This window comes from Anneissia japonica, unplaced genomic scaffold (assembly GCF_011630105.1).
Source record: "Anneissia japonica isolate Jap-2015-1 unplaced genomic scaffold, ASM1163010v1 scaffold673_len1821605_cov196, whole genome shotgun sequence".
Classification (NCBI taxonomy): Eukaryota; Metazoa; Echinodermata; class Crinoidea; order Comatulida; family Comatulidae; genus Anneissia; species Anneissia japonica.
The window spans coordinates 1,365,502-1,393,416 of record NW_022717449.1 but is presented as its reverse complement, the minus strand read 5'-3'; the positions used below and the strand labels follow the sequence as shown (position 1 = coordinate 1,393,416).

The following is a 27,915-nucleotide window of genomic DNA, read 5'->3' as shown; positions in this document are numbered from 1 at the left end:
CTGTGAAAGTCCCTCCCTGGCCTCAATTTTATGGATCCATATTATATCATTTATTCTTCGTTAAAAACATTTAGAATAACAATGCACATCTAAAATCCCACGATGGAATTGGTGACCGGGAGTCGGGACCCAAAAAGGTCCCCCAGATTCAGAAATACACAGGGCCCCCTGCCCCATCGTTACGCCACTGACATAAAGTTTACCAATTGTATACCAAGGATGCTCGAGTCAGACATCATTTGTCTGACTGTCAAAACTAATATTATTATTCTCTATTTAGGCCTACAGTGTTTCGGAAAAAATATTTATAACAAGCATAAAATACAAAAATCACAAACAACAGAGTCTATAAAGACTTTGTAAACGAGCTATAATATCAATATCGTGTAAATTAAGGCTTCGGAAGAAAAAAAACAATTGATATGTTGTAGAACTGATTTTTCTAAGACAGAAAAAAGTTGTTTTGACGAAGAACTAAGGAACGGTGAATGAGATACAGATTTTTTAATATTTAAAAACTGGGGGGGGGGGGCGTAACCGCCCTTTTTTACACCTTTTCCCCCAGTTTTTAAATATTAAAAAAAGATGTATCTCATCCACTGTTCCCTAGTTTTTCGTCATGCAACTTTTTTTTCCTGTCTTAGCCAAATCAGTTCTACAATATAGGCCTATCAACAATATTTTTCCTCCGGAGTCTGATAAGTATAAAACTCTATCGAAAACTAGTTAAAGAGTTTGAAACAAATTTAGACATTGCATTGGCCCTGCAAGATACAAGATGATTTATTAGTATATATACATTTTACACCACAATCACAATTATTATGCAAAACACTCTAAACATTGGTACACAACGATCTGTATTGAAGAGCAATATCATCATTAATATCAAGCAAAGAAATAAAATGACCAAAGTAAGTTAACGCTTGACTCTTCAATTGAGAATAGTGACTGGATGGCCATAATTTTCTTGAGGACAAAAGCACATAAGCTACACATCGCTTTCACGATGCATAAAATCGCGATTAACTACGTTTGATCGGAAAATATAAAGTAGTAACTACCAACAATGCTTATGTTTTCCTGTATTCCAGTGTACTGTACGTATAAAATCGAGAAAGAACTTGTAAAGGAGAATTTTTCAGAAGATCCAAAAATGATTATCACCTGACGGCGGCCAATAAAAGAAACAACGTATTTTTTTTTTAAGCGGTAAAGCCTACTTTAGTCCAGACTCAAAAAGTCAATCACTTTCAAATTCATGTTTTCTGCATGAGTACTCGTTGCAACAGGAACACTTGTGAATAACAGGAAATCATTATCAAGTATTTCTACTTTATTACTATATAATTTTTCAGCAGTAATAGTAGATTCAATTCAATTTTTATTGCTTCATCAGTCATCGAGAACTATTATCCGCCAAACACTGACAGAAAATACAATGCAATATATGCTGAACTAAAATCGGACCTACATAAAAAAAGAGCGGTTCTAATGTGAGAAGAGAGAATGTGGCGGGATCGAGATTGTATGAAAGGCCAAAAGCAAAGGGAAAAAAAGTTGAAGAGCAGTAAAGGAAACAAAAGATATCCTAGATTAAAATTATTATTCTGAAAAGTATGGGGGAGGGATCGAGCACGGTTGTTGCAATAGCAGTAGGAGTCGTTAGAATGAAAGCAAATGTCAAGTTGATATGTTCTCTACATTTAGTTTTAGTGTCAATAATTGATCCTGGGCTTAATCTCGAGAAGCCCACTTCGAAAAGAGGCACCCTCTTTTTGCAAAAGTAGTCTCGAGAAATGTCCATCTACGAAATGATGGAAATGGGATTCTAACTTAGATAGCATGTGCTTCTTTTCTAAAGAAGGGAGCTCCTGTATAAATAACATAAGTTTAAATGTCTTGGAGAGCCGCCTTCTGTCTTGTAACCCTCCCATCATTTTAGAGACTTAAAAGCCATGAACAATAATGTTAGCCTGCAAAATTATTCTCATAAATGACCCCCAACCCTTAAAGAAGAAAAAAAGTAGGCCTACACTTTTTTGCTAGCTAAAAAGCACTCTAAAATGTTAAGGGTGGTGGTTAGGGGTGGTGCCAGGATTTTCCCGACGGGAAGGTCCCCGAAGGGAGGGGGCCGATGCCCCGACGGGGGGTCAGATTTCCCCAACGAAAGCAAAGTGGGCGTGTTCGAGCTTCGATGAAAAGGTTTCGACAGTGGTCCAGGGGAAATGCCTCTCCCCCGAAAATTTTGACAATTTAGGGGTTTCAAACGCTTATTTAACCGATTTTGGAGTCCACTAATATGTAGAAATTACATATAATTTTTTTCTCCCCGACGAATTGTTTTTCTCCCCGGCGGGCGGGCCCCCTGGTGGTGGGGGTGTCCGGATGTCGACGACCATCACCACTTCATGGATCCGCCCAAGAGTATCATTTAAATAACCATTCTGTGAAGCCCAGTTGGCAAAATGATGCAAGTATTGCCATATAGTATTGTCGGAGGGGCACACCATATCCGGTGATAGTAGTTTTTGTACTGCTTTTGCACACTCCTCAGCCCTCCTCTTTTTTTATTGATTTTGTTGTTGTTGTACTGGCTGAAAGGAATAAAATAAAATAAATAAAATATAAAGAACAACATGAACAAATAATAATTTTGTTTATACAGTATTATAATGTAAAGCAATATAGGCCTACTGGTAAAGAATATGTTGAAAAATGGATTATACGCCGCTTGCTAAAATGTTGTGATGGATGTAGACATTCCATATTCGTCAAGTACTTAGTGATTAACATAGTCACTTAATATACTTTATTCCATTATATTTAGTGAATACACGCGTTTGTATCAGCCGCACTCACTGAAGTGGTACGTTCCACATAACTACTAAATACTGAATACTCTGCTGCTCCTATCACTGTATTTTACTAATGCAATTTGAATGACTTTTCACATGTGTTGCTTGTGTAGTGTCCTCGTCTAATACTTTGTAGATTAGTGTTATTGTAAAATTATTTTTTACGATATTTTAATGGACATAAATAGGAACTCAGTATTATGCCAATAATGGCAAGACATTTAAAAGAATATATATTTCTTCCAGAGCTGTGCACGCGTCCGGATGGTAAATCAGCACAACCATCTGCCCTTACTGATTGATTGATCTTGAGTAATTGTATAGGCCTATGTGAATAATATGTATGAATGCATATTTATGTGTGTTCAATAATAATATATCTTTTATATAGTGTTTTGTTTCTCCAACTTTTCTTCTCCATTCTAACATTCTTCATATCCCGTCAATGACGGTTGTGTCTTCTGAGGAAGACGACTGCTACAACAGTAACATTATTTCGAATGCTTGCGATCTACCCAAAATTAAGTTGACATACTGCATGTTAAGAATGAAAATGAAACAAAACACTTAGTCAATTAGCATTTGAACTTTTTTTTAATTATTATTCTTGTTAATCTTGTGATGATGTCATCATCGTGATGACATCACAAAAATTAAATCCGATGCACATAACAATGTCCCGGATGAAGTCCAACTAAAACCATGTACAAAAACTGATTCTATTTTACACTATAATTCTACATATCATTTCGTTTTGACACAGGAAAACAACATGGAAAACTGTACTAAAGCATCAACTATCACAACAAAACATATCAGAGACTCAAAAACAAATTTCATAAAATGCCATAACAGTTACATTTTATTAAATAACCCAAAATATTTAAATAAACATTTTTTAATGTCTTTATATTTTTAGGAATCATTGGGAAATTTATCTATAAATTTGGTCAGCCAAATATTTGAATATTTTTTTTTGAAAGTTACCAAAGGAAGAAACTGATCAAATTCGGCACCGAAATGTTTTTTTTTCTATCTATATTAAATGGCCAAAAAGTTGCAAAAATGTCTCCAACCTACATACTTTAAAATCAATCTGAATGAAGCTAATCTATTCTTGGAAGACATTTTATATGCATAGATTAATTTTTTTCCTTCAGTATGACAATTTGGATCAAATGATCCATATACAATATAATTATATGTCATGATTGAGTAAGAACCAACAAGCAACTTTATCAAAAGATAAATTTAATACTTATTTTTAAAGAGATAAAAAGAACATCAAGCCTAACTATTGTAATTATAAATTCTGTTCAAACTTTAAAATTTATTATGACAAAATATAATTAAATAAATACATATCTGCAAAATTCATTTTACAGATTAATTAACAATGACTGAGTAACTAATTTGACTAACCAAGCACAAAGTAGGAAAAGCAGAAAACAAATGTTGGCTACTTGGCTATTTTAAAGAGTGACTGCAAAGGTTACATATAAACCAAAAATGATGTCAAAATGTGTGTGCGCTTTTACATGCGTATATCATGTGCGTATGTGATTTAAGCGCATCTGCATATAGTTTTAAAAAATTTTATGTCTTCTTCACATCCACCATCATGTACTTAGAAATTAAAGGATGGAATGATGCTTTATAAACTTAATGAGGCATTGAAAATTGAGTTGTTAGTCCCAAGCCAAAATAAACACTAGATTTTAATCCAAGATGCTGGGACTGGTGAGAAAGCACAGTGTTATGCAACCCATGTGCAATTATATACTTCAAAAATAGAGCTAGCTTTTCTACTTCATGGTAAAGCCCAGTAAATTACTGCTATTTAATTGATATTAATTATGCACCTATGGTTAAACAAATTCATCAAATTGTTAGTAATAATTAGTTAATAGCAGGATATATGTTTAAAATCTGATCTACAGTATCTGTTATAATATACATGTGACAATTTAGTTTATTCATTTTTTTTTACTCCTTCATCAGTTTCTATTATTTAAAAGCAAAAGTTGGTAACTAAAACAAGTGTATAATTATTATTCCACTATGTAATTGTTTATCAGGAAATGTAACAATCTTTACTGTAATAAATAATATTAATAATAAAAATAAAGAAATACATGTTTAAGTGAAGTATATGGATTTATAATGCCATATGTTTTAATTACGGGTGGTAAAAAATTTAACTAGATATTTTCCTAAGCTTCACCTCAATTTATTAATTATTTTTTTTATTATTAGATAAATTATTTCCTACTTTCTTCCACAACACTTCCAATGCCAAACAGTGTAGTGTTAAACACATCCTCTCTTGTGCATATTTAACAATATACTATTTACGTAACAGAAGGTTATAAATACTTGTCTCTACAACAAGCACAAATTAAAGTTTACTAATACCTTCAAAACATATAAAATAAAATTCAGTTGACATAAAACATTTTCTTTCCTTAAAACGATTAAAACCCACTTCGAGCACTGTAACATCATATCATGTTCCCTTTTTCTTACAAATATCACAATTTATACATAAATATTACATGTTGCTGGTGGGAGCATATCAAGAAGGTTGTTTTTCCTTTTAAACAGCACCCTCTAGTTTCCATAAAACTTCTTGTTGAGGAGGAAAATGAGCAAGTTAACATTAACCTTTGCCCTACTAAACATCTTCATGACTGCAACACCATCATACTGTAACTGCAACAAATCCTGTCAATGAAAAAAAAAAATTATTTACACAATTAATTCAATGATTAAATATGTACTTATATAATTATAGATTCAACATCTTTATTTTTTAATGTTTGTTGGGAAATTGTTTCTTACACTTGTGGTTTTCGTTTATCTTGGGTTTTGTTAATATAACGGATTATTGTTACATGTTTAATGGGTTTTATTGTTACTATTATTATTATTGTTATTATTATTAATGTAATGCATTATCCTAATATTATTACTGTTACTATTATTATTATTATTATTATTTGTCAATAGTGGTTACAGTGTTATTGTTCATTATTGGAGTGCATTCAGCTAATTTACATTCAGTTGTTCAGTGAAATACTGTGCGTCTGCACTATAAAGGGTTTTCGCTGTGTTGTTTGATCGTCACACCTTAGTAATGCTATGCTAGGCCTAAGACGTTGCCTCTGCTAGAGGGGAATATGTACCCAGCGTTAGCTTATGATGGAAATGCCACATAAGATTGCTACATGTAAGTTACTCCTATTGTATCTATATAGGCCTATGCTTCTTTGGAAACGTAATTTGATGTTTTTGGTTTTATTCGTGGGTTGGTTGGAAGTGGGGATTGGAATTTGACTAGAAAACTGGTTGATACAATTGGTTCTACGGCGACTCGTTCTCTCCGATGATTACGCAGCTTAGAAACTATAGGAGCGGGAGTTATTGCCTACTTTGGTACTCATGGTTAGCTGCAAGGGATGTGACATTCATGCTGATAAATATGACTATGGAAAAGATGATTGTATTGTACTTATGGTTTCCAATGTGATGTAATGTTTAAATTTAAGGTTGTGTTATAGAGTTGACACTAAATGCGTTTGTGCTCAAAGATTTATGATAGTAGTATTGCATGTAATGTTGTATGGAATTGGAAGTTGTAATGCACATATGATTATAAATGAGATTGTGCTTGTGTTTTCATGTGGCGAATATGTTGGGCCCATTGTTAAACGTATGTGATTAAATGAATTATTAAAGATTTTGACACCGTTTGGGATGTGATATTTCGTAATGTCTCATAGGACACATTAACATGACAATGTTAATCCAAAAAATGCTAGAATTATTACCTTTCTCTCATAAATCCAAATAGGATAATTAATAGAATATCAAAAAATGACACTAAATATGTAGCAACAAAAATGGACACAGGCAATGCAATACCATCAGTACAAAACTTATTAACAGCGCTGCTTAATAATGCTAATTCGTCTTTATCAGACCTGTTTCTACAAACCGAAACACTTCATAAAAGCACTTTTTAAATCAAAAAACATTTTCAAAAACAACATCTGTACTTTTGTATCAAATAGTTAAAATGGCAAACTCACAGAAAATACAATTTGCACCGTATCCATCTTAACACCTAGGAAATGAGCGGTCACTTCAAACGTACCAGCTGTCTGTACTGGAGTTATTTCAAACATTACATTCTTAAATCTGAAAAATAAAATAAATTATTGAATTACTAAAAATATACAAAGCAAACCCAAGAAAAATAAGTAAATAAGTACTTAACTTAAGTAATGTTTTCATTTTTAAATCAAATTTTTAAAAGAAATGGTTTATTTAAATTTATCTATATTTATACTTGAATGTATTGTCTTATTGTATTGTATGTGCTGCCAGGAGAGCCCCATGACAGTAACTCTGCGTAGCATTTGGGCAATCCAGCCAGTCAGAAATACTTTTTTTATATTGTTGTTACTGGTAAAATAAATGATATAATATGAAAGGCCAAAGATATATTTCCAGTGGGTCCTACAGGTTGTGAATTGTCTGGTACAGCGGGAGACAATCCACTACTCTTTTCCGAAGAGTGTACTGTGTTACTTAATGTGCACATGGGACCAGCTACTTATACGTCTCATCTGGAACATGGTGCGTTATTGAAACTTGTATCTCAGTCCTTCAGCTGACATACAGTGAGGACTGTGGATGGAATTGAACCAGGGACCAAAGCTATGTAATGACCTTCACAATTCAGTGCACACACTGTGGCTACCACCAGCCAACTGAGCTAAGCGGCTCTCTCACCACAGAAAATTCTTAATATTAATTTTATTGGTTGGTATTGACTTACTGAGCTTCAGATAGACCTTCAATTTCCAAGATTATGCCTTTCTCATGAAGTCTGGCCCCTGTGTACTTGATTGTTTCCTTCTTCTTTTTTGATTCCTTAGATTTCCTACATAAAGAAAAACAAGAAAGTAAAAAACTGCATTCAGTAACACAATACATAAAAATATATAACAATAGAAATAATTCTTGAAGGTTTGCATAAATGGAGAGTATCAATAACAAAATCATAAAACTTTTCGTACAACATGTGTAAAAATATGTTTTTTTTAAAGGTAAAACCACAGGTTGGTTGTCTCGACTTTTCGTGAGATTGCTCTGACCGTCTTCAGGAGAATGATGACGGTCAGATCTGATGGTGGTCAGAGCAATCTCACTGAAATGTTGAGACAACCAACCAGTGGTTTTACTTCAAAAAAACCATAATTTTACACATGGTGTACTGAAAGCTTACGATTTCGCTAACAGTAGAAATAACAATGTCGGTCTTATCATAAAGCGCATCACACAATGCCTCTATGAAATTCACATTATTACCCCTCCCATTGAATCAAACACCTCCCTGAAGGCATATTCTATATTCTTAGAGCTAGCTAGTAGCATGGCATTTAAACCCGCTTACACTCCTGAGCGGATAATGTGCCTTGCACAAGGGACACAAGTGAAATGCACAGCAAAGGACTTGACACACACAGCCTAGCCTAGAGGGTGGACAGGAATTTCAACAAAGTAGTAACAAAGCCCCCTCTGAGCCTTAAACTCTCATTTGCGCCAGGCCTCACTTACCTAGTTTTTGTTTGTAGGTTCAACATGCAGGTTTCAATATATCTGTTATAAAAGTCTATTTGTTCTTGGTAGAAACCAGATTTTGATTCCAAACCATTCATGGTGGCACGCAGCTTCAACAGCTCCTGTTTTCGTCGATTGCGGTATCTTCTTTGGTTTCGGATATCCTGATTTTTATTAGAAGGTAGAATATAGTATAAATTATATTGTATTGTTACAGTACATGATAAGCAGCTGATTTTTAAATTTCTTTGTACTCTATTTAAGGAATACATTATAAAAAATAAATACTGTACAATCAAGTTTACAGGTCAGATATGACAATGTAACTAAAGTGTACGCCAAGGCACACACGATTATCTAACAGATATTTTGCACTGCTAGACTGCTAAATCTACAATTTCAAATAACCCTGAATAAATTTTAACTTGACCTACATGTGCTATTGCTGTCACCATAGCTTGGTAGTGGTCTTCTGACGAAACATGTTTGGTTCCTTCTAGTGTTGCCAGGTTCTTTTCGATCTTTGTCTTGATTGATCCTAATGGTAATCTGTAACACATTAAATAAGATTCATTCTTCAATGAGCTGAAAGTAACCAACCTTTGGCCTGAAAAATGCTTGAATTATAAACTTTAAAGGCTGATTTCTCAATTAATATTCTTAAACAGCTGTATGTTAGAACGCTTTTAACTTCATAAGGAAATGTTGGATTTAAATGATTCTTTCACCATTTTATAGCTCTCATTTTCATCTTTAACCCTGTATTAATAATTAAAAATGGATTTTTGCGACGAGTGACTGGTTTGGCTTGTCTTTGCCACATAGGTTGTACGTGCTGTTATTTAATTTAAAAGAAAAATATAACAAATTCCTTTGTTTCCCACAACTGTTTTAGACTTACTTGCTATCTTGCAGTACAGACATGGTTCGCTGTAATTTATCATCTTCCCTTGTTGCTTTTTCATCTTGTTTGAGTCGTTTGCTCACCAACGCTTGATGTTCATCCTCCTGAAAAAGAAAATTTTTGATGCAAATTTAAGAGTCATAGAACTAGTGTGCCCTCTATCTACACAGGGTACTTAATTCTACCGTGCCTAGGAGATTCGTTAGCTTAGCAAACTCGAGAAGGGTTAAATATCCAGAAGGGATATTATTATACAAGACTGATGTCTAGTCATATATAAGTGCGTATTTGAGTGTTTGCTAATGGCACTGCCATGCTGACACAGTAATGTGGCCGAAGGCAGAGGTGGCTCCTGAAATTCTGACAGCGAGTCCGAACTAAAGAGCTGCCTAGAGCGTCGGTCAAGGTCCCCTAGTGGGGTTATTCTCACCTGTTCATCTGTTGCAGGTGTCCTCAACACCTGTGGCACTGTTTCTGCTGGCTGTACTCGTATAACATCCACTAAAAGTCTTTTGGTTCTGCAATGGATTTAATGAAATAACGTCTTTAATTAAACTTTGATGTAACTGGTAGAGTGCTAGAACACAGATGTTATCTGGGATTAAGTGTTACATTGAATGAATGTGTGTTCTGCTTTCACACTATATAAGTTGTGCAAGTTGTGAATAATTGATAAGTTTGAAGAATATATTGAGCTAAAAATTGTTTTTCAAGCAACAAGAACTTAAAAAATATCATGGAAAATGTATAGTGAAAATGGGACATGAGGTAGTAAAATGGGGGAAACAGTGGGACATGGAAAGAGGAGATATAAATTTAGACATAGAAAGGAAAAGTGGAGTTGAAATTTTACTTTTAAAAAAGTGGAGAAAACTGGTAACAGAATCTACATGCCAATACAGAGGTGAAAAAAAAACAAAACAATACTTTAAAGTACTAGTTTCAATAATTTACCTGATAAAAAGTTGCACCATATCAGTATCATCTTCACTTGAGATTTCAAATTTGTTGGTTAGTGTTAATGATATTTCTGATTTGGCGAGGTTGGTGAGGAGGGCTTCTGCTTGCTGCTCATTGGTGTCTACTGGTGCATGCCCTGAGTAGTGTAATAAGAATATTTATAATTATCACTATATGAATATGGATGGTGAAAAAACAAAAGAATAAACATGGATTTATACAAAATGAAAAAGACATATTAATTTAAAAAAATTTATATTTTGATTTTATATAGAGTTCATTAACAGCACAATCAATGATTGGTTCCCCAACTTGGAGGTTGGGGTTTCAATCCCTTGCTGTGCATTTCGCTTGTGTCCTTGAGCAAGGCACTTTATCTGCTTTGCTTCTCTCCTCCCAGGAGCACAAATGGGTACCTGGTGGGGTTGGTTGCTCCTGCGCTGCATACAGCAGCAACGCTTAAGCATGAATGAGGACAGAAGCACGTCATATATGTGCAGAAAGGCATTACATAAATAACCAAATAAAAATTGTAAAAAAATATATGGAGAGCCTTTGTGTATGTTTTCTTATCGGAAATACATCAGTTGAAAATCTATGAAACTGTGACTCAGCTGTGGAGGAACTAAGCTGTATTGACAGCTTGGAGGCAGTTGATTGGTAATGAATCAGTGACATAGCACTCTATATAGCCTCTTTCTTTTTTATGTTTTTCCCCGTGATCAATGCATATAGAGTCAACCATGCACAAAGTGCACCCTTCTCCCTGGTCAGTAATTCCACAATCTAAACAATCTTATAAAGCTCTGCCTAGACTAACAATTTTTATTCGACAAGAACACATGACATGCCTAAATATGGTCATGATGTCATCACATAATGACCATATATAGGCACATCATGACTATATATGGGCATACAACAGTTTTTTTTTCAAAGAAAATTTGATAGTGTACACAGACCTTCAAATTACCCTACAAGATAAGGCAAAAAAAAAAAAAATGCTTGTGTTGGCCATGTTTTGAGAAAATCCAAAAACTGGGTAGGTCGGTAGGAAAAGTTTTCTTTTTTTTAAAAACAAATAATGTGTTTATGCCTAAAAGAGCAAAATGATCGCATGACACGGTCGCTTTGCCTCCATCCAGCAAAATAGGCCTATTCCAGCATTTTTAGCCCATTAAAAAAAAAAAATTTTTTTTAATAAATAAATAAATAAAATGCTGAACCTCAACTTTGTACATTTTGGTTCGGTCGGGCGTGGCCAACACAATATTTTTCATCTGTGATTTGCAACCTGCACTTGTAGTTACAAAATGTGCCAAAAAAAAACAGTTTTCCTGTAGCATCCGTCAAGTGCTGTTAGATTAGTGTTGAAAGGTAAATTTATTTAAAAAACTCATATTTGTCTTGACAAATGAGTTAAGACCATACAAACACAATATAATTTACAAGAATTAAACACCCAATAACAGTGACAACATAGTTACTAGTAAGAGATAGGACAATATTTGAAAATACACTATAATAAAAAAAAAAATTTAAGCAACTGTCTGAGCCCTAATGTATTGAATCAACAAACACAACCATCACCACTAAGGCCTCTAGTGTAAAAGTCAAAGCAACTATATTTAGGAGAATCATTCATGATGATCATAACTTAAAGTAGGCCTCAGATATTTAACAAATAGAGTACCTACTAGTCAATTTACATCATGTACCACAAATATCCTACAACCAAGTGAGGGTACTTTGTGAACAAGACAGAACAGGCTCAGATATTTTTGAGCTTATTGTTAAAATTGTTTTGGATCTACATTTTTTTTTTCAACTTAGCCAATGTACCAGTTAATTGCTCTCGAATAAATGATTAAAATTATTTCATATACTTTAACCTCCTACTGTAGTTTGCAAATATACATGATATTAAAAAATATCGTGCAGACTGATTGGCCTATGGGCTCAAAAAGTTAAGGCAATATGTTACAGTACTATACAGCTTTATGTAATTAGTATACAAACAACATAGTTGAAAGAATAAAAGTTAAAACAAATTGGTCATTCAAATATATAATTTTAATCAACCAGTTAATTATTCAATACAATATTTAATTAATCAATAAATTAGTCAATTAATTCTTTAAAGAATATTATACATATAGCCTCTATTTAATAATAAAATAAGACCCATGCCTTTTTCTTTCACCATGCATCAGTTTCAATTGCCTCTTTAATAAATTCAAGTGAAAAAATTGAAATTTAGCCAACAATCTCATATGACAATTTAATAATTTATTTTAAAAAATCAACTAAATTCAAAATCATTAGTAGATCAAACATCACTCAAATGCAATTCAAGAAAATTAAATGCCAAATAAATATGAACACCACAAACAGTTAATCCAATACAAAATGAAAGATATAGAACAAAAACTAAGGACTAAACACTTTAATTATTTTTTTTATGATAAACAACAGAACACATGCATCTTAAATAAATAAAAATATAACTGACTTAATCATTTGACATTAAAATCAAATCAAAACAATCGTATAACACATGCATCAGAAAAAGAAACACAACTGGCCAAATAATTCCATAGCATACCATTAATTGTGAATTCATTATAAAACAATATTAAGCATGCAACGTAACATAAGAGGCATGGAATAACATGATGGATCACTTACATAAACTAAGAACAACTGAAAGGAGAAAATAAATTGTTGAAATGTTAACTGAAGGGATATGAAACCTAGGCAAACACACACTGACTGTGTGAGGAGGTATATATAAATACTAAACAAAACAAAAACTAGAATTACTTCAATTACGATTTGTGGTAAAAGCATCGTCTCCCCACCATATAAATTTCTTTCTATGAGTATCTATTATGATATGGAAAGAGTATAATTTGATTATTTATTAGAAATTAGCATCTGTCATTACAGGTGTCAATATTAGTAGGCTTCTAGTTCTTACTGTCTATTTCCTCAGATTTCCATCGATTGAATAAACAAATTTGATTTCTACTACTGCCGCCAAAACCACAACTATGGACAGACGTGAGGCAAATAAAATAGCCTATCTCTTGAGCTTCCCTACTTTAAGGAATATAACAATAACATAACCAGACCTACACTAGTCTAACTCTCAGTATGTGAATCATTATGGGTTAAGATGAAAATGCATCCTTTTTATACAGGAAAGTGTCAAATGTAAAACAAAAAACATTATTTTGTTGACATATTTTTACTAGTTTATGTAAAGACAAAGATATTATCCTTTAAGTAATCAGTCTAAAAGTCAATACGGTAAGTGCATGAGAATAAATATCTAGTTAATTATCATTAATCAGTAACTAAATAATCTGTCATTAAAATAATTTACCCCTTCATCATTTAATATTTGACATCCACTAAACAACAGATAAATTAAGATAAAATTTAAAAAGAGAGTTACATAAATGAGAAGTAGTAAATTACCACAATGAAAAAAAAATATAGCAAAAAATCACCCAAAAATAGAAATAATCAGTTTTCCTTATGCTAAAATTTTGCTCTTCTCCAATAAATAAATAGTAATGTGCTATATTATCATCATTATATTAACTCACCAATGAGATCTTGAATGCTAGGTGGCTCTCCAAGATCACTGAGAAGTTCATGTAGTGGATCCGTTCTATCAGGTGCAACAATTTCCTCATGCTCCATCAATAACTATTTTTAAAATAGAAAAAACAGATTCCCATCCGGATTTAATCTCTAACACCTATAAACTACTGTTAAATTAATCATAAATTATCTGTAAGCAAAGTTGTTTAGCTTTATTGAAAATATTACATGGCTAAATAACGAGTAATGGCTACGTACATGTTGTGTTTTAACCCATGCTATTCACTGTATTGTCATAATGCTTAGTAAACTTTTAATTACGAAAAAATGGAACAACATTCAATGATTCTTTAGGTGGGATCCCCTGAAACGAGTTATAGTAATCAGTAATGTAGTGACCACTCACTGCATGTGTATCTAGGATCTCCTGCACGGACATGTAGACAACTGGTTTGGTCGGATTGACGAAGTCGGAATACTCATTTATGTTGAATCTATCATCAAGCTCAGGAACATCACAAACTTTTATGCAAAATGCTCTGTAATATTAAATAATTCAATAAATTTGTTATTAAAATTTAAATAAGATTATACTTAGAATATTTCAAATGGTAACTATTAGTGTATTCTAACCATAAATTTATTAAAGCTACAATTAATAATTTATAACTTATGATTATTCTTTAAAAAAGATATTGAGCTTACTTAAATCTCTCATGTGCAGCCACTACAAACTTGTTGAGGCCTGATAAGTGATCATTATCTCCACCGAACTACAGAAACAAAAACAAAATGACAATAAAACATCTACAAAAAGCAACACAAGTATCATGATAATATCTATCATAAACCAGTCGCATAATCACAACATAGACTGCATGAATCATGGAAAGTTGTGTATATATTATCACAAAACAATCTAGCTAGTAAGAAAAAAGGTAGGTAAAATTTTTATTGTGTAACAATTCCAGATTGATTTCATCTTTGGTTTTCATTATACTGAAGTATATTAAAAGTAATTTCCAATTACATGTCTCCCTCGAATTAAAAACCACCCCCAATTGAAGACCACTTTTCTGTGGTCTCAAATTAACAAGCGTCTTTTACCTTTTTTATTCTAAGGGCCAAAGCAGCTAAAGAACATGGAAAGGCCGGTCCAACAGTGGTCTTTAAATGGAGAGAGACCTGTAATTTATAGAGACGAGTCGAATGGCCGAGTGGTTAAGGCAGGGTTGCCGCAAACTACAGCCATAATATTGGCGTTGATTCAAACAGCACGCTTGCCTATGGTTCTGGAGGTAGAACAAGTCTTCTGAGATAAGGACTATACAGGGCTAGAAAAAGTGTGCAAGCGCGACTGGCAGTCGGAGACATCATGAAATGTCCCAAAGCCATTTTAAGGTAAAAAAATTTAAAAAAATAAACTGTTGGGCTATAGTGCATAGATAACATTTGGTGCTGAAGGGATTTTATTGAGACAATTTTCATGGTCGGAGAACATTTTTCTTTCAGGCCTGGGACTATAAACCGTATAAAGAACCCAGTACATCTTTCAAGATGAGTAGGGGGTTACATCGGTGTACTGGTCCATATGCAGTTCCTGCTGTGGAGAGACAAGAGTAACTGGTACCGGTAACATGATATCAATTTTCACAGCCACTGCATTAGAGTTACTGAATGAGCTACATAGTACAAGCTTTGAGCGCTCTCATCTTCATGAAATAGCGCATATAAATGCTGCAATTTATGTATATGAATTTGAGTGTATATGTTCATTCCACATATCATGCTTCCTTACTGTTTTGCCTGATGCAACACTCTGTAGAACCTTAGCTATTGATCCCAAGTTGCGCCGTTGTTCCGTTGTCATTCCTTTCTGAGCCCCAACATCCACGATGTCAAACGCATCGGGAGCCACAATGGCAGGGTTCATAAATCTGTAGTAGATGAGGTTACCAACAATCTTGAAGAAATGAAAAAATGTTAAAACTTAGTAATTCATCATCATCTGTTTGTATTTTAGACTCTTGAAAACCATTTCCACAACCCTTTTGGGTGATCTGATATTAAAATATCAAGACATGATGAAAACAACAAAAACAATGAAATAGAGGTTTATAAGCTGGTTTTGGCCAAACAATGCAAGGTGTTCCTATAACGCACTCATAGTGGGCAGTATGTAAGTTACAGTATTGTGGATTGTGTCATACCTTCAAAATATCATCTTCGGCGGCATCTGGGAATTTTTCAGTTAAAGAATTTCTAAGAGTCTTGGCGATGTATCGCATTCCATTTGTTTTTTTTTTTTTTTTTTTTTTTTTCAATAGAATATTTTAGAAAACTGGATCATATATGCCAGCATACACATCATCACCACTAACCAACCATCATTATCATCATCCCCATTGCACCACCATAAACTACACCTAAACTATACTCTATACTGCATATACCTTCACCACCACCATATATACATCTTCAACATCATTAGACACATTTTTACCACCTTTACTTTCATTAGATCTTAAGATCATTGAGATATTTTTTATGCACAATACAAAAAGGTATTATTATTATATTATCATTAACATTATCATTATTTTAGCATCATTGTTCTTTCATCATCATTATTATTATCATCCTTATTGCTTTCATTACTATTATCATCATTTCACTATCAATATTCACCATCATAATCATCACCATTACAAATTACATGAAAAAAATGTAAACGTACGGAATATCATCAATGGCTGATATGATACTTGACAAAAATTTGTCAGAAACTAAACTGAGCTTTGTGATAGATTCTTGCACGCGATTGGCTACTTCGTTATGCTCCATTGCAACTGTCGACGACACGTCGTAAGGTAGATTTCTAAAAAATATAGCAAATATATACATTGAATATCAATAAAGTAATATTTTACGATTTTACAACATACTTAGTTCCTTGGGTATAAGCCCATCTCATGTATAAGCCCACACTCTAGTTTAGGTCCAATTTTATGTACCAGCCTTTTCTCAGACAAAAGCCCAGGGTATGAATTTTACAAATATCTTCAGAAAAAAAACATCAAATATTGGCTTTGAATTAGGCATACAGTGCCAAAGAATTGCCATATGATTAAAAAGGGGATTCAACGAGTATAGGCCAAGCCCCCCTAAAATTGGCCCAATTCTGTGTGTGTAAAAGAGGGGTGGGCTTATTACACCAGATGAACAATTTAAATAGCATACGTTGCCTCTCCAGTTTCTGTCTCTTTCTGATTGATCCATGCCTTGTAGACTTCAACTGGGTTTGTGTTTATGTTTATGTTTTTGTCGTCCATCACTTCCTTGACCAATGGCTGTAGGATGCTTCGAAGTGAACTTTGACCTTTAGCGCCTCTGAAATGTTCAACAATCAAATCCATCACAGGTTACTAATACTGTATTTAAGTGAATAAGCGGTTAGCTATTATAATACCAAAGCTGTAGCCTGGTAGTTAAAAAGCCTATCTTCCTATTCCAGAGTCCTGGGTTCAAATCCTAAGATTTTTTTCCTCATGACCAAAATCAACTCAACTTGCTAAGCTTCTGAGACTTGTATCATTTCCCTCTGTAATGGAACTTTTTGGAGTGTCAATCAAACATAACATCTGTTATGTTTACCTACATTTATGCTATTGTTTTTTGGGACCATAGCAACAATATCGAATGGGCGGAGCTTAGCAAAAAGGTCCATTGCCAATGTAATATAAAATGTAAGTGGATGTGAAATATTAAAAAGAAAAAATAAAAACTGGACAAGGTAATTATTATTATTATTTGTAGAGATTCATATTTCATCTTTTCAAGTTATTTACCTGTTGAATGTAACCACCATTTTGATAACCATGGGATTTCCTGTGATGATTTCCATCATCTTATCAACCTTTGACCTGGAACAAATCATTAAATTAAGCTCAAACACACAGAATTTATAGTTAATAGTTAGTCAATGATAAAATTATCTGCATTATAATTAAATAACAAAGAATAATTACTCTTAATTGAAAAACATGTCATGTTTGAAAAAAAAACTTCGTTAAATATAATACTGCATATAATATTGCTTTTGCAGTATTGAACAAATATTTATTATTTGCGATGCTCAGAAATATTATGGTATATCCATACTGGAGGCTAGTTGTTTACATACCAACACTTTCATAACACATGTATTTAAATGCTTAGCCATGCTATGCACATTGAGCATGCTCAGAATAAGGTATTCTCATTTGCATAAAAAATATAATGCTGTGCATAAATTATACTAATAAAAACAAAAAATAATCTTTGATTTACAATTCTTACAATATTTGTTCTGTGGATACAAACATCAAGCAATGTTAATGATCTATTGCTACGGTAACAGATAATGACAAGACTATAGCTATGGTAACAGATAATGATGACAGTCATGCAAAATGGCAATGAATTTAAAACCAAATGGAAGCCAATGACAAAACACATGTATATATAACACCGGTGGGCATTGCAAATGGTGAATAGAGGTCAAAGGTAAAAAATGAATACTGACAATCCTTAATGAATGGAAAAAATGTCCTTAATATTATAAAGAATCTCAACCACTCAACAATGTGAAATCACAGTTCATAGGGAGCCTTTGATCTGAGGATGGTCAGACTTAGTACGTTAAGGATATCATCTGCGTATCCACTGGCTTCTAGAACAGGTTTGAGCCAAATCTAAGTTGTAAAAACGGCAACTTTTTGAGCCTATTATAGTGTCATGTTGTTGTCGACCAATCAAAAGCTCCCTAATAATCATGCCCACTCAGTACTTAACCATCAACCTATTGGAGTGCTCTCAAGAGTAGAAGGCTACACTTGTTTATGTTGTTTAAGATTATGTGCTTAAATATGGAAAATGAATTATTAGTAATGTCATAGTTCATCTACCATAACTAAACATAAAAGGTCTTACATTTGCATATGACCTTCAGTAAAAAATTATGTAATTTATCATTATAGAACTAAAAAGTTGAAAAATAAATTTTAAAGATTCTAAAATTATATGATATCATTAGTAATAAATGTATAAAAAAAATGAAAAATATAACATAAGTATTTTATGATAGTACAATTCTATAATTCAATATAAATTATTTGATACGTGATGCAACTCTCAAGGTCAAGGGTCAAGTTTGAGTAAACAAAAATCCAGCACACAAATATGGAATACTCATAGTCATACACAGAACAATAAGGATCTGGGATTGAAACTTACAAACTAAAAAAAGGAAAAACATTAATAGAAATATCATCACAAAATTTCATAAGACAAGCTCATTCTCAGGAGACCATCAAACGTTTCCTTCATAACATACCTTTCTAGGAAAAACTCAATAAAAGAGAAATTTTCCCTGAAAATGGGAAATTCATTGAAAATTTGTTGGAAAAGAAGAACAAATTGTTAAGATAATTTACTAATGTTTGCATGTATAGTTCAAATTGAATGTATAGTAAAAATAATTTATAAATTTAATCACCAAAAATGATTAAAAGTTACGTAGGTACAGCAAGAATAAGTACTGTTTTGTTTTAAAAATCATACAGTCATCTAAAACCTCGATAAAAAAATATCTTAAAATCGAACACGATTATTTTAATAAACACTACAAATTACCCACACTTAAATTACTCATTTTACTCTAGGAAATTTCAAAGTGGGTAATTTAAAGTGACTAATTCTACTCAATCCAAAAATATTCATGGGGAAAAACCATGTAAAATATAAATGCAGAAGATATATTTCAGTGACAATCTTGTAATAAAAAAAAAATCATGCACAATCCATTCAAAGTTTTTTAAATCTTTTCTCTAATTTCCACATCTAAAAAGTCCAAGTAATTTCTAATAAACTTTCTACTGAAATCTAGCATTCCTTAAAATTGTGAGGGAACATTACAAAAAATAATGAAAATTCAGTATTTTATTAAAAAAGTAATTAACAATTTTGAAAAATCAACCACAATCCTAGCTCTAATTTCACAAGACACGCATCGACCAGTAAGACATACCCTTTTTCAGCTCCGATTCTGATATTAAAATAGAATGGATGGAAAGAGAAGAACGATAATTGTTAGTTGAAGAACGTAGAAAATGACATGAAAAAGTTAACGGCCATCACCACAATTACAACAGAGAATCTACCAATGAACTTAGTTTAAAAATACAACAGAGAACTAAGTACACTATCTACAATTTCAACAAAAACACTGGACTAACTATATCTACTTAGAAAAGAGGTGGTGGGTCTGAAATTTACTATTTTGACTCTTGGGGGTAGTTTATATCAATCATTAAATGGGTGTGACTAATCATTCTACAACTTGTCAATCATTAACAAGCTGTGGCTAGAAACTACAGAAACCATTGTAGGGATGTGGCTAAAGCTAATTCTAAAAAGAAAAATCACTGTATATTTGTAAAGTTACACCAACTACATAATGACCAAACAGATCTAAGTGGTGATGTTAGATTTATCATAATCTATTATAATTCAAATTTATAATTATTATCATTATTCAATAGTGATTTAATATAATTTGTTAGTCTGTAATGCACTGTATATCTCCAGTATATTATTGTATACTAAAATAGCTTCCAACATTATAATTTTTCACACAATTAATAATTGGTGAAGGCAGCCATTATTAATTGAAATTTATTACATATTATATTAGTTGTGCAAATTTATTCACATTAATATGATATTGAAATTAAGCTAACATACATCAGCAGCAAACCAGCTTAAATATATAGCGGTATTATAATACAACATTTAATGGAAGATTAACTATCAAATAAAAACCTTATCAGATAATGGAGGAAACATATGGATATTTATTATTGTTAACTTATTCCGTACACTCTCAATGGATGAAAGTGAATGAAACATAGATGGGTGGCGTCTTTTAATGAATTAATAATATTGGATTTCACAGCAATGAACAATATTTGGCAATACATTTATCACTTTTTTTTCTAATTTTTTTTGCAAACTGCACAAGCTATTGTTAGTTTTTTTTCTATTAAATTATATTAATCATAGAATTTGTGGAAATAACCTTATAAAATGTGTCTTCCTTTGATGTTCTAGTTTTTGCAATAGATTTTTCATTGCGAATTTGCAGTTTTTATTATTCATTTTAGCAACAGTTTTTTTTTATTATTGCATTTTAATATTGCATTAAAAAGGAACAAGGCACATAATCATGCCTTCAATTTCATGAACTACATACAAGGGTGATGTTAGGACAACTTCGGCTGTTACAAGTTGAGTAAATATTATGTCTACGTGTCTATTTGTATCTATCAATACATACTAAGGAAATAATATATAAACCTTCCTCTATTGGTCTTAAAATTACTCAGGGTACATAGACTTAATATTAAATATGATTTGCACAGAGATTTGACGATTTTGACAAAGAACATCAAACATGGTTATGAGCGGACGGAAACGACGATACACCAATACTTACAGGAGATGGCTTGAAGTGTAAACAAACGACGAGAACAGCCAAAGAAGAAACGAGTGAATTTATATAATAAAAAAGGGGAAAAGAAGAGAAATGCAACAACATCAACTGGTAAGGTATGATAAGGGCAGAAATTGTAATATAGTTTTTAATAAATATCAAATTGTAAATGTAAAACTGAAACATATAAAAATAAAACTTTAACGGAAGACAAACATTACAAACAGAAAAAACTTTAATGTTTCATTTTTTAATTAAAAAAAAACAAAAAACATATTGTTAAGGGTATGCTCTTGACAGTAATATATGACTCTTTAAATTCAATATAATCTATGCATTAAACTGTAGGCATTTTCAAAAACATTATAAAGAGGTAAGACCTTCAAATTTTCTGGTTATGATATAGCACAAGCCAGCAAAATCTAACTCAATTGTACCAAACTTTGGAGGTAGTGACCAGAGCATAAACTTTACAGCATATTATCAAAATAAAATCATAAATGAAAAGAATAATAATAAAATCTGTAACAGAAATTCTTAAAGTTTAAGAAAATAAAATGTCATGGTTAGATTTTTAAAAAAAATATGCCAATGTTTACCCCAGTGAAGCTCCTTCATGACTTATCTTCCAGCTAAATAGTTTGATATTAATAATTTCTTTTAAATTAAATCAATAAACAAAAACCAAATACATATAAAATACCCATTTTGATATACCATTCACATGGGATAAAAAGAAATGAAATTCAATATATTATATCCCATAATCATTTCCCCGTGATTGTTATTCCATAATCCTTATTCCATGATATTCTAACCCAATATCTCATGAAAAAATGTTATATCAAATTGATGAATAAAATTATTATGACCATAATTTGTATTATATATTTTTGTGTTAGTATTTTAAAGACATATATAAAAATATAATTTAAAAAATATATATATAGAGCACACATTACATTGAGTACTGCCAGCAGTACTCAAGGTGCTCAAATTAGCAATCTTATAAAATTATAAATATGAAATGATATAGTAGTAACAATAATTAATATCATCATTTTTTATTATTTAAAAGAAGTTTCATGCATGTTTGAAAAATAGATTAGTTTAATTTAAATATTCTACAATGATAATTATTTCTAATTTTGGACTGAATGGAAATATTTTGAGTACTAGAAAATGAATTAAAAGCTGATGTCTGTTCTATCGTCTTACCTAGCCTACAAGGTGCTCTAAATCGTAAATAAAAAAAAAACTTCACAAGATACTTACTTGATCTCTTCCTCGAGGGCAGTCTTGAAGAGCTTTAGCAGTAGATATTCCTCTCTCTGATTTGCTGCGTAGTTGTACAGTGAGAGGATCACAGACTCAAGGAATTTGGTAGTTTTCACCTGAGGCATGGCAAAAATAAGTTTAGCCAGGTAGTTGGGATTGGTCTGCAGCTGGTAGAACAAATGTTGGTACGACTCCAGCATATGACGCTTCTCCTTGCTTAGGGATTTAATCCCACTGGCTGGTCTGCCCATGTCTGCTGCCCCCTTTAGTTTCTTACTGTGTGTGACAACATCCTGAAAAGAGAAAACATAGTTATTGTACAGAATTGTTTGCTGTCTCAGTCTCTAAGATGAGATGTTTAAGCTGTTGGTCATGTGTGTAAATACTTCTTTTAATTATCACTAAAATTATTATCATCATATAAACAATTTGATACCTGTAATGTGATCCTATTCTTAACCAAAAGGCCGATTTTGATGTCCATTGCGCCAAGGTCATTTTCCAACTGGACGTTTGACCTAATTTGCTTCACAACTTTGGCCTTCAAATCCTGTAATTCTGTCAAGTGAATAACATAAATGATAAATCGTCAATGAACTCACCAATTCTATAATTACAGATGGTACAGTACATAACACCCTATTACTATATTAATTTTGCACAGTATTTAATATGTGGCTAGTGCATTTTTAGTATTTATAAATATTCATACATATTCTGAATATTCATTATTATTAAAGAATATTGATCAAAGTTAACTTACCAAGTTCCTCTGATAGATCCATTTCATTTCGATCCAATAGATGCACATACTTGCGAACAACTTTCAAAGGGGGATTTTCTGAGCTGACTGTAATGGTAGTAAAATATATTATAAAGATACACAGAAGTACAAACACTACAAATTTAACAGGAAATTATCAGTAAAAAGGATGCATAGAGTGGATATTATACAAATAGTTCATTTGTGATGCAATTGTAAAAATAGCATTACATAACACACTCTTAACCAATCAAATGTCTAGGATCTATGCATATAATAATAATAATAATAATAATACAGTAATAATAATTTAAATAACTATTAAGCACTCTTATAAAGATACATATATAATATATAATACCACTTGGATCATGTGTTATAATTGCGTAAAACCATAATTTCTTTATGATTTCAGTTCATAAACACAAATAAATTGACTTACTTAGAATGTGGTAATCATTTCTGGCTTGATTTGCACGATAGAATGCCTGAATCTGTACAACTTCTTTAACCTGAGAATGTAAAGGAAAAATGCATTCTTATCAACACCAAGGTACTGAATACACATGTAATATGCTGTTATATATTCAATAGGAATAGATAGGTACTGTGGCTTCATTCTCACACAAATACTTATCCCCTCCCCTCCATACACTCAGGACATGTATTATCCACAAGATATATGCCTCTACATAATTCATGAGATAGTTTTGGTAGCCACATATTTCATTAAATTATGATACTACCTTCTGGGGCTTCACCCTGCCAAACTCTGTACTAAAGTATACAATACTGACACATTCTTATTATATGCTGATTACTCAGTTTAATTTTTAGTGACAGAACGTTGGTTTCAGAATGGCAAGCCTCATATAAGCCTGGTTCTCACGAGAGCCCTAGTATCCGGATTGGGAGCTAACTGTTAGCACCTGCGTGAGAACGCCCGATCGGTTAGCGCTAACCGTTAGCGCTATCCGGATACGCTAACGGTTAGCAAGCGCTATTGGTTAGCAAGTTGAGGGCGTTTATATCATCAACCAATCACATGTACGCATTTACAATTTCCAGTTTCTTATTGGTCAGTGATTCGATCATATTGTTGGTATCCGGATCAGGATTTTCTCGCATGGACGCACGGCAGCTAACGGTTAGCAGGATTCGGATCCTGCTAACCGTTAGCTGCCATGTGAGAACATAGCCATAGAGTACCACAGTCGTGTCGTCACGACGCCAGGTGGCGCTCTCTGTTGTCAACAGACGTAGGTTACCGGTCATTACGCATGAATGACTGCATAGGCTTTCTGGAATAGGCATTTTATAATCTAATATTTTATCATCAAAATGTACTAAAAACACAAAAGCTCGCATTATATTAGTTATCAATTAAAGTTTACAAAGAAAAAGTAAGATACATCTTAATAATTACGTTGGAAATTGGGATCAATGGTTTGTTAGTGGCAAAAATGGCGTTTGGTTGAACGCATTTTGCAACGATAGCAACAGAGTAGTATCACATGGTATCGTGACGTAACACTGTAGTACTCTATGGAGTATTCCAAATGAACATATGATTCTTAGACAAGACATGACCATGTAGAAATTTGTTATTATAGTAAAACCTTAAATATTGAAGGTCACATTTTATGACTATGCTCACAGTCACATGTTGTTTTAAGATTTAATAGAGAGGTACTGTATGTCTGAACGTAAGGTGTAGGCTGTATAATAGCGAGTATATCATGTACTTATTCAGTTTAGGTACTACCATAGGGCCATTCATTCAGGTATATGTGATCAAAAATATTTCTTTTCATGTCTGACAAAAATCTAAATTAATCAGAAATATCTAATGAAACAGCTGTTGTGTCTAATAAACTAAAAATCTGACATTTTATGACAGGGTGTTGTCTAATTAATGAGGCTCAAGATGGGAGTTGTTAGACACGAGACAAAATCTAGGCCTTGAACTAAAAAATCTTGAATCACTTGGAAGGTATGTGTTTTCACCATAATGATTTTGCTTTTTTATTATGGAATTAACTAACTACATAACTGACAAAATCAGACTTTGGACTTACATGATCTTTGAAATATTGCTTTCGTTTCCTGTACTTGTTTTTTGCAGCCAACATTCTAGCATATGATTGTAACTGTTGAAAAAGGTGTGTAAATGTTGTAACATAAACAGCAATAGTGTAAATTAATATATCAGTATAGCTCATAGTGTGTATATACTGTAGTCGCTATCATACTTCACATATTAAAATTAATTAACACAAATAATAGTACATTACATATGAGAAATATATCAACCCTCAGCTTTTGTGGAATCAAAAGGGTGTGTGACACATTATGATTGCTTTTGTCTTCAGACTTGCTTTTCTCTCCTTACCGAGATGTATGGATAGGTACCAGATAGGATGAAAGAAAGGAGGTTTAGACATTGTGAAATATTGCTTCTGAATTCAGTGACCAAGGAATAAAAAGTTCTCAGTATGTGACTGAAACAAGCAAAAAGGTGCTATACAAATTAATTAATTGACTCAAATCAAAGAGTTCAGTGTTATATACGAAAGGCTGAATGGGGACTATAGTAACATTTAACAAGCCAAACAAGCTGTTATATAGCTCAGCAAATCAAATTATGGAGGTACTACAAAGTAGGTATCCTAGCTTGCATGTTTGGGGCTGTGAATACAACTGTCGAAGAACACAACTGACTATAGGAAAACTGAATTTGTACAAGAAACTGGTACCAACCTTTACTGTAGCATCTTCTTGTGAATTCAGGTACTCAAGTCTATCTCTGTAGATTTTCTTTTGAGTAATACCTTTTAGCCAACTCTGTCAATGAAAATATCACATTAAAATCTAGAAATAAAAGCAAAATATGTATCAATTTTTTTGTACATATTAATAAAATGCAAACAAAAAATATTGAAATTAAATTAATCAAAGCGCATCTGCAAGCCGCTATTGCAAAAATAGAAAAACAAAAATAGGGGGAAAAAAATGTTTAACTACAATACCAAAAAAAACTCCATTTTTGTTGTTGTGACCAAGGTGGGCTACTAAAAGATATGAAAGATCCGGGGATTATAAACCAAGACCCAAAGAAGACATGTTTGCTAAACTCAAGACTTCAATGCTTTATGATCTTGGTACTGTCTTCTGGAGTCAAGAACCACTACCAGCACATCTTAATATCATAACTTTTGAATACATATGATTATTTGTCCTAGTAATATTTAAGTCAATTCAATTGATATAGATATATATACATATAAGATAATGTTAATAATAATGGTATATTTGTTAGCTTAGATTGTTAATTAACTTAATTATAAACCAATTAGGTTAAAAATATAAAGCAGATAAAGCTCTAAAACAAAATTTGCAATATATAACCAAATAAGCAGTATATATGAACCAATTAGAATTAGAAATATATGCATAAAATGCTGAATATAATGAAACATAAAGCAAGCATTTAGATCATGCTATAAGTTTTCCTTTAAAAAAATCATCACCACTACATACCAAATAGCATCTTATTATATCTAAACAACTATAAAAAGGGAATTTTCAGGGAAAAGCGATAAAAGGTCATGTGTATTTGATCTTTATATCTACATTCATAAAATTTTAGAATGTTTGCCGAAATTCTCTAAAATAATAAGCAATGCTGACTAAAAGGGTTGGCTCAAAACAAGAATGGGAAAAATATATGCAACGGAAAATCAATAAAATTGTGGATTCAATAAAATCAATATTAGGGGAAAAGATAAAATAAAGAATAAAACACATAGAAAAAATGGTATATGGAAGAATGATGTTTGTTTAATGCTCAAACATGAAAACAGATTAAGGAAAAATGAAATGGAGAAAAAGAATATGATGACTATAGAAGGAATGGAAGGAAGGATGGAAGAATATAAAGAACTTGAAGATTGATCTAGAAAAGCGATGGAATAAGCTATGGAAAAAATAAAGGATGAAGAAATGGCAAAAAAAAAAACCAGAAAAAAATATTTCAGATACAATGAAAAGCTCAAATAAAAAAAAAAAAAAAAAATGCCAACAATGAAAAGCTCAAATAAAAAAAAAAAAAAAAATGCCATTATCATCTACAAGCAAGGTTTTGAAAGAGGAGCTTTTTTAGCCATAAGGATAAATCCTGGAGTTCCAGGATTCCAACCCAGAGCTTCATTATAGCAAGCATTTTAACCAAAACTACCAATTTACATTACCATAACATATGGAGCATATCTAAAGCAGGTAAGTTAGTATGGAAATGAAATGCAGATGCTAGGATGGTACATGACTCAATATGGATTACATATGGACTACACATGGTAATATGTAAATGAAATGCAGGTGC

The 27,915-nt window shown here is 32.3% G+C and overlaps 1 protein-coding gene across 9 annotated transcripts in view; it reads right to left on the bottom strand.

The window, feature by feature from the left end:
• Positions 1 to 3,429: 3,429 nt before the first annotated feature.
• Positions 3,430 to 27,915, bottom strand: part of LOC117110306 (ras GTPase-activating-like protein IQGAP1) — an 87,725-nt gene continuing 63,239 nt past the window's right edge. For 3 of the 9 annotated variants that reach the window (XM_033252956.1, XM_033252963.1, XM_033252962.1), the window contains 25 exons: positions 26,295 to 26,378; positions 25,613 to 25,684; positions 23,977 to 24,046; positions 23,535 to 23,621; positions 23,208 to 23,329; positions 22,769 to 23,064; positions 21,497 to 21,505; positions 20,030 to 20,047; positions 17,811 to 17,885; positions 17,203 to 17,352; positions 16,701 to 16,840; positions 16,173 to 16,258; positions 15,761 to 15,925; positions 14,668 to 14,735; positions 14,369 to 14,501; positions 13,965 to 14,067; positions 13,039 to 13,053; positions 10,345 to 10,486; positions 9,821 to 9,908; positions 9,388 to 9,494; positions 8,921 to 9,035; positions 8,484 to 8,650; positions 7,702 to 7,806; positions 6,950 to 7,058; positions 3,430 to 5,582 (listed from right to left, as the gene is read on the bottom strand). In XM_033252956.1, the coding sequence (XP_033108847.1) occupies positions 5,469 to 5,582; positions 6,950 to 7,058; positions 7,702 to 7,806; positions 8,484 to 8,650; positions 8,921 to 9,035; positions 9,388 to 9,494; positions 9,821 to 9,908; positions 10,345 to 10,486; positions 13,039 to 13,053; positions 13,965 to 14,067; positions 14,369 to 14,501; positions 14,668 to 14,735; positions 15,761 to 15,925; positions 16,173 to 16,258; positions 16,701 to 16,840; positions 17,203 to 17,352; positions 17,811 to 17,885; positions 20,030 to 20,047; positions 21,497 to 21,505; positions 22,769 to 23,064; positions 23,208 to 23,329; positions 23,535 to 23,621; positions 23,977 to 24,046; positions 25,613 to 25,684; positions 26,295 to 26,378 (2,640 nt within the window). In that variant the 3' untranslated portion in view covers positions 3,430 to 5,468. The remainder of the gene's footprint in view (positions 5,583 to 6,949; positions 7,059 to 7,701; positions 7,807 to 8,483; positions 8,651 to 8,920; positions 9,036 to 9,387; positions 9,495 to 9,820; positions 9,909 to 10,344; positions 10,487 to 13,038; positions 13,054 to 13,964; positions 14,068 to 14,368; positions 14,502 to 14,667; positions 14,736 to 15,760; positions 15,926 to 16,172; positions 16,259 to 16,700; positions 16,841 to 17,202; positions 17,353 to 17,810; positions 17,886 to 20,029; positions 20,048 to 21,496; positions 21,506 to 22,768; positions 23,065 to 23,207; positions 23,330 to 23,534; positions 23,622 to 23,976; positions 24,047 to 25,612; positions 25,685 to 26,294; positions 26,379 to 27,915) is intronic. The other 6 variants (XM_033252961.1, XM_033252964.1, XM_033252959.1 and 3 more) reach the window with 5 other exon arrangements.